Source organism: Triticum aestivum, chromosome 3B (assembly GCF_018294505.1).
Source record: "Triticum aestivum cultivar Chinese Spring chromosome 3B, IWGSC CS RefSeq v2.1, whole genome shotgun sequence".
Lineage (NCBI taxonomy): Eukaryota > Viridiplantae > Streptophyta > Magnoliopsida > Poales > Poaceae > Triticum > Triticum aestivum.
The window spans coordinates 18,776,535-18,783,752 of record NC_057801.1 but is presented as its reverse complement, the minus strand read 5'-3'; the positions used below and the strand labels follow the sequence as shown (position 1 = coordinate 18,783,752).

The following is a 7,218-nucleotide window of genomic DNA, read 5'->3' as shown; positions in this document are numbered from 1 at the left end:
TCGACGAAACAAAATAGCCCTGCAATAAAAAGAAGAAAGGACGGAACCATAGTTGATCATATCTAAACGAAGACCCAAAGTAGATGAAAGTGGTCGTAGCCATGGGAGAGGGCAGACCCAAGCAAGAAATGAAACGGCAACTCCTGCCACGAACTGGCTGCTGGGCATACATGAAAGCACAACTCCTGCACCTACGTACGGGCAACGGGAAAAACGACAACCAAAAGGTGCAGCGCAGGCCGCGCCTCGGGTCCGCTGCCCGCTCTCTCCTTGGACGCCGTCTGCTTCCACCGTTAGTCTACTTGACGGTGACGGACGTGATCACGGGAACGCACACGAGGAGACAGAAGATCAAGACTCTTTGTTTATTACTCCTTCCATCCGGAAATACTTATCGAGTATTTAAAATTAAAATACATCTAGATACATTCATTCCTCGGATAAGTATTTTCGGACAGAGAAAGTATTATACTAGTACTAGATGGTGGGCATCTGTGGGGTGTACTATTGAACCAACTTGTTTTGTCTAGTAACTACTTTACTCCACGCACCCAGTCTACTGTTCTATGTCTCTTTCAAATGATATTCCTTTTTAGTAACTTCTAGTAGTTTTGTCTGGTAGTACTACGAAGAATATTCCAATATACTCTAGTAATTAATGAAGCTTTCCTTCTCTTTGCTTTCAAAATACGTAGCACAGTAATTACTTAGCTCACAGTTATCTCCTTCCAAAAATAGTACCCCCTAATATACTCGTATTCTGGTTGGTTTACTAATGATGCATGACGTGCCCACCAGCCTTTTTTAGGAAAATGTCACGACCCTTTTTGAGAGAAAAAGAAAAAAAAAACATCACCAAGTAATAATTACTCCATGCACGCAGTCTACTGTTTTATGTTTGTTTCAAATGATATTCTCTTTAGTAACTTCTTATAGCTCGCTTTTCCATTCAATCGGAACAGAATTCATAATTAATATTTAAAATCTGATTTAAAACAGATACATGTGCAATGTAAAAAACCGGCCATGAGGCCACTCACCAATTGAGCCGGTGCCTCTACCAGCATAGCAAACAGAGTCAACAAACATAGTGATTTTCGGAGGTGCTGCTTCCGCTTTCACATCGGTCGTGAAGATACGTGCCACCTTGCGAGTAGTGAAACTACAAGGTCTCCGAGGCGTAGTCCCTGGGAGGGAGTGATAGGAATGCCGTCGGCTTCCGCTCCGACCTAAGGCAAAACTTGGGTTCACTCGGGACATCCCAGACTCTGTTGGCTAGGGAGGTGGATGGGCCCTATAATGATGTCCTCAAGGAGAGGAACAGTCGTAGCATAGAAAAAAAAAATTCTATGAACCAAAGCAATACTTAGGAGTAGTATGAGTATATTCTATTTGCGTAGGATTTGGTATTACTCCTTCTAAAAGGAATCATCAGCACCTCCTCCACATAATAATTTTTGTGGGGGCAAATTGATGAAACCAGTAAAAGGCCTGCGAAAAAAAAGACCGAACCAAGAAAATTAGTCGACCATATCCAACGAAAACCAAGAATAGATTGGCCTAGGGAGGCTAATAGATTGGCACACCATCTTGCTAGACATAGTTTCAATTTAAATTGCACTTTTGTTTGGGATGGTGATCCTCTCAGCTTTTTTACGTTCGGACATTGTGGATGATGTAACTTTGATTTGAGTTTAATAAAGGGCGCAAAGTGGTTTTCAAAAGAAAGAATAGATGAATGGGGTCATGGGAGAGGGAGAGGGTCAGAGCCAAGAAACGGTAACTCCGGCCACACACACATTGTACTACGCTGGGCAAACGGTGCTACTCTTTGGAAGGATGAGAGAAGGGGGAAAGAATGGGAAAGGCAAATGCTATCGGTGCTCATCATGAACAAACAGAGGCTTTCCTGCGGGTACGTGCCGGGGATCGGAAAGGTTTCGTTTCAGTCAAGACAAAACCAAAAGCTGCAGCGTAGCCGCGCCTCGGGTTGTCGAAGTACTCAGGCAGTTAATCATCAATGCTCTGGACCCGACCCCACAGGTGCCCTCCGTTGCAAGGTGGGCCCGCACCTGCACGTGATCCGTCTGCGGTAGGACCACCAGTCTCTCTTTATGTGCCCCATGTGGCATGGATTTTCACGACCCTGCAAAGCATCATGTATTCATCTGGTAGTACTACTACACGTGCACTAGAAGAGGATTTTTTGTCCAAAAGGACCCCTGGCCAACAGAATTGCCAAAAAAGACCACATGTCAAAAACATTGTCAAAAAGGACCCCCTCAGCGGTGGCGGCAGGCGCGGCAGGCGACACGTGGCACCTGCCGCCACCGGATGAGGCGGCGGGCCCGGCCGCCACCGCCAGAGGCGGCCGCGCGAGAAATAACCGTGTCAGCACAGTGCGCCGAGCCCGGACGGAACGGCCAGGCCTGGTGGGCCACGCCGCCACCTAGTGAGGCGGCCTCTCTGGCCGCTGTCGGGCGCGGGCCGACCACTCGTGATGCTCGCGGGCCCCGCCTGTGGGCCAGGCCGCCACTGCAGGAGGCGGCGACACTGCTGCTGCACACGCGACAACGGCGCAGACGGCGCTGATTCCCGTGCGGCGCTGATTTCGGTGGCGCAGATTTTCACGGGCGCTGCTTTTCCCAGCTCCTTGTTTTGCCTGCCACAAGTTTCGATGATCGGATTCCCGCCTAAACTTTGTAGTACTGATTGCTACGTAAACGACACTGATTAAAGCTGTGCGTGATTCTCGCTTCCGTCTATTTCTCCAGCCGAAGCGACATCACTCAGGCGTTGTTGTTGCTGCGTATGATGAGACACCGCGATGCTGAAATCCGATGCCGTGGTAGGTGAGTTCTGGTTTGTTCTGCCGACAATACAGTGGTCCTCTTCTTTTTAAACGCACATCCGCGACTCCGTGCGCATACACTCTCTCTCGCATATCTCTGGTTGCCTCCTCTACCTCTTAACTCTCTCTGAGCGCATACATAGACAGAAAGGAAAACTAGGTAGCCACTTTTACTCGTGATTTTGGTCGATTTGGAGTTTGATTTCGAAGATGATGAAGTTGAAGAAAAGTTAGATTAAGGTAAGATCTATCCATTTTTGTTGGTTTCGTTCACATGCATGATGTTTTTGTTCTGTTTTATTAGTTCCTAAGTGTGTATTCTCTGTTGTTTTAGGCATAATTTTAGCACTTGAAGGAGTCATTTGGAGTCATTTAGAGCTTGAGGAGTAGGATTTGCATTGCGAAAGTGAAGTACGAAGTTGAAGATCAAGGTATGAGCTTTGCAATACATTTATTTATTTGTGCATGCGGGGTGGTAATTAGTTAGTCTTTTAGCTCGTCATTAGCTATGCTATGTTAGTGCGTAGAGGTTAGAAATAATTTCAGACGACAGATACAACATTTACAATATTTTTTATTGCATGTGGTATGTTATTTCATGTGGTATGTTATTTTATGCGGTATGTTTATTAATAAGTCTATAGTTATGTCGCAATAATCTAAATTTTATATGTTAAGATTAGGTGCTAATGTACTTAATGATGTATGTAATTAGGTAAAATAATTCATCTTAGTAACAAACAAGGAGGAGAAGACATGATTGAAGAAATTGTGTTTCCATTTTGTTAGCAGGAAGAAAAATCCGTGTGTAATATTGATGTTAATGTGATAACAGGTTGACTCCGTTCATATAGTACTGGCGACGGATATTTATTGGAACTATTTTGACGCTTAATTGCATTTGCAAGCACATCCATATTGGAGCTAAGGTAAAAAAATGACACTGGAATTTTGTTAATATTTTTTGTATTGATGTACTATTGTGAATAATGTGCATGTTGCTGTAAATATTATTATTTGTAGATAAATGATTGTTATCGTATGATGTGAAAAAAATTATATAAAGCCGAAAGAAACTAAATGTTTTACTCATATGATATTAAAATGTTATTATCGTACTATTATGTTTACTGGTTGTTTGAATAGCGAGTAATTACCATGGGTTTTGTCATAACATGTTGTAAGAAAAATAGTTTGACATAACCTGTTGTAAGAAAAATGACACTCATATGATATTTAAATGTTATTATCGTAATATTATGTTTAGTGGTTGTTTGAATAGCGAGTACTTACCCTCAGTTTTGTCATAACCTGTTGTAAGGAAATTATGTAGAAAACCATATTTTACTAATAGTCGTTTTTCCAGAAGTTAAGTTTTTGCATGTTACGAGAACTATTTTAGGATATTTTTGGGGTAGTTAGAGAAACCTCGTATAGTACAACCCATATACCCATATGACTTTGGCGAGGGTGCTAGCGCAACTATGGCCACCAGGTGGACAAAGGCACGGAAACGTTGGTCTCCAGATATTGCGAAAAATTGTTACCCTATGTACCACCAGCAGTTTGAGATACTTGATGAGGCAGAAGTCACATGGAACCCGTGGACTCAGGACCAGCTAAAAATGGTCTTTGATGCTCGACACTTCACACCAGGCATGTTGACCGATAGTGCATTCTGGCTGACTCGCTGCAACTTATTGTTCCTGTGGTGTGTTGAACCTTACAACCCAGAGCGTGTAATGAGACAGTTCGGTCTCTATCAAGAAATTCCACCACCTTTTCCCAGACGTATCGACGAGGAAACACATAAGTAAGATGTGACATCCCTAAATAGTTAGTGTCATTTTTAATTTACTAAACTCACACTTTGTTACATAATTTGCAGGCTAACCAATATGAGCAGGGGTTGGAGTTTATACGATTGGAGGGAAGAGAACAGTGAATGGGTACACAAGTGGACAAATGAAGCGCTAGCAGATATAGTGCGTCAACTTAGGTATATTTTATGTACATTATTTTTTTACGATGATCATACGATGCGTGAAGATGCTTTGCTTTCATCACAACGGTTTATGTAATTATTTAATTTTGCAGGCCGTACGATGGAAGTACAGATCAAGCGTACAAGCAGTGGTACTGCATGAACACACGTGCTAGCCTGGCCAGTCAGCCAGCTACTATACCAACACATCTCACACAAGAGGAGCAGGCGCGGAGACATGTTGAGCTGCATGCAGCTTACTATCGTGACCACCTGGTAATCACTTGTAACTTTTTTAGGTCCATCATTTCATAATCATTTGAACTAAATAACATTCAAATATTGTTCAGCTTGAAAATGTCAACGAAGTAGGGCAGATGGCTACGGATAGCATGCCGGCCCAGGGCCCATATCGCAAGACATTCCAGAAACTTTTGCAACAATTCGTGGCAAAGAAGTTCAGATGCGGTAGAGGCGATGACGTTGCCACTGGAGCATACATGCCGGTAGCGAGGTCAGCCAGACCGTGTGCGGCACCGTCGTCCAGACCGAGCGAGGCGCGTACGAGCCATGAGCAATGGGGGGAGGGTCCGAGTACTAGAACGACATTGCCACGATATGACTCATCTCTACCACTGCATCGCTCTTCTTCGATGCAGCTTCGTCAGGGGCAGACATCTCAGGACCATGGCACGGGCTTGGATTCGATGCCCGAGCAGTTTCTTTCCCCTAACCCATATGCGTACACAGGATATGATGCATACACCCAAGGTGAGGGATCTCAGCCGTTTCTCTCCATGCGAGGGATCCCCATGCCCGAGGAGACTCGTGTACCAGATTTAAACCAGCACCAAGTACAATGGCCAGACAGTATAGGAGAGGGATATGCTCAGGTAGTCATGTTTACATTTCAATGCATTTACAATGATATCATATATTATCCTCTAACAGTTTGTTTAAAATGTTTCTATGTGCAGGACACACCTGATGTTAATTGGGGCGATGAGAACACCCAACGCGGCGTCAACACAGGCCTCCGGGGAGCATCACATGATCATGGCGTCAACACAGGCCTCCGGGGAGCATCACATGATCTTGGCGACACGGTTACATCATTAGTTACAGAGTTCTTCGGAGGGGATGTTATTGGCCCATCTTTTATCCCCCCGGAGTCACAACCATACGCCTACAATTACGCTTCAGGTTCGCAACAAGGATTCGCGACTCCACCACCTACGCAGGACTCGCAGACACATGAAGCCGAATTGGAGTACGGCCGCGGTCTTCGTGTGACCCGGCCACCTAATCGCTTGTCCCCTTCCGGTCGTAAGGAAAGGCCAGGTGGTCATCGTAAAGTAGGGTGATTCATCTATGCACGTGCGCGACCCATTGTATCTATATATGTGTGTATCAGACTTTTCGATTTGAACATCTATGTTTGCTGAAATAAAAATGCACCAGTCAGGAACAATTTTTCCCGCCTATATCTCCCGCCATACTATCCCGCTCCACTGCACTCGTTCTTTCCCGCCATTTTCTCCTCTCTACCTATAAAACCCCCTTCAGACGGAGGTGGATAAGCATTCGAGTGTAGTGTAGTCGAGATGTCCCATTATCCTTTCGATCGTAGTTTTCACCCTGGGATGAGCAGGACTCTTCTGAGGCTAGCTACCGATTTCAGGATGGACAATAGGATAGTTCCATGGGACGAACTCACCGGTAGTGACACCATAATGAATGGGTTGGCTCACCAATTACGTAGGTCTGGGTGGCCTGAAAGGACCTATGAGGAGGTACGTAAAGAACTTCTTAGGTTGCGTGCAAGGTGGAAGAATGTAGTGGAGCCGAAGAGTGAAACTTTCAGAAGGACTGCAGAAAATCATCCATTTTTATGGACTGAGGAGAGCGAGGATGAAGATGATATCTTCATGCCGCCGCTTCCGGGTGCTGCATCATCAAAGGGCAAGAGTTCTGCATCGTCTAAGGGCAAGAGTACTGCATCCTCGAAGAGCAAGAGTTCTGCATTGTCCAAGGGTAAGAGTTCTACGTCCTCGAAGGGAAAGAGTTCTGCATCGATGGAGGATGACGATGATGCCTTCATGTAGTTTTATTCCAGTTCTACCGTTTAATTCGGATGTACTTGCATTATTAGTTTGTACTCTCTTATTGTAGGGCATTATGTTCTATCTTAATTTTATTTTGTAGTTGTTGCACGATGTTCGATATTAGTGGAGGAAAAGAAAATGCCACTACTTTATTCTTAAACTATATTTTTTTCCATTACGACACGGCACAACTGAAAATAAGATACATTGTAGGAATAAACCTACATTTAACTCCTGAAATAAAGCTACATTAAAGTGCAGAAATAAAGATACAAATG

General features: G+C 44.3%; 1 protein-coding gene across 1 annotated transcript; it reads left to right on the top strand.

Moving 5' to 3' along the window:
• Positions 1 to 4,335: 4,335 nt before the first annotated feature.
• Positions 4,336 to 6,307, top strand: LOC123067164 (uncharacterized). Its single transcript, XM_044490082.1, has 4 exons — positions 4,336 to 4,562; positions 4,740 to 4,850; positions 4,949 to 5,111; positions 5,813 to 6,307. Exons 1-4 carry the CDS (start codon positions 4,336 to 4,338, stop codon positions 6,197 to 6,199), a joined length of 888 nt encoding a protein of 295 aa, XP_044346017.1. The 3' UTR covers positions 6,200 to 6,307.
• The last annotated feature ends 911 nt before the right edge of the window (positions 6,308 to 7,218 follow it).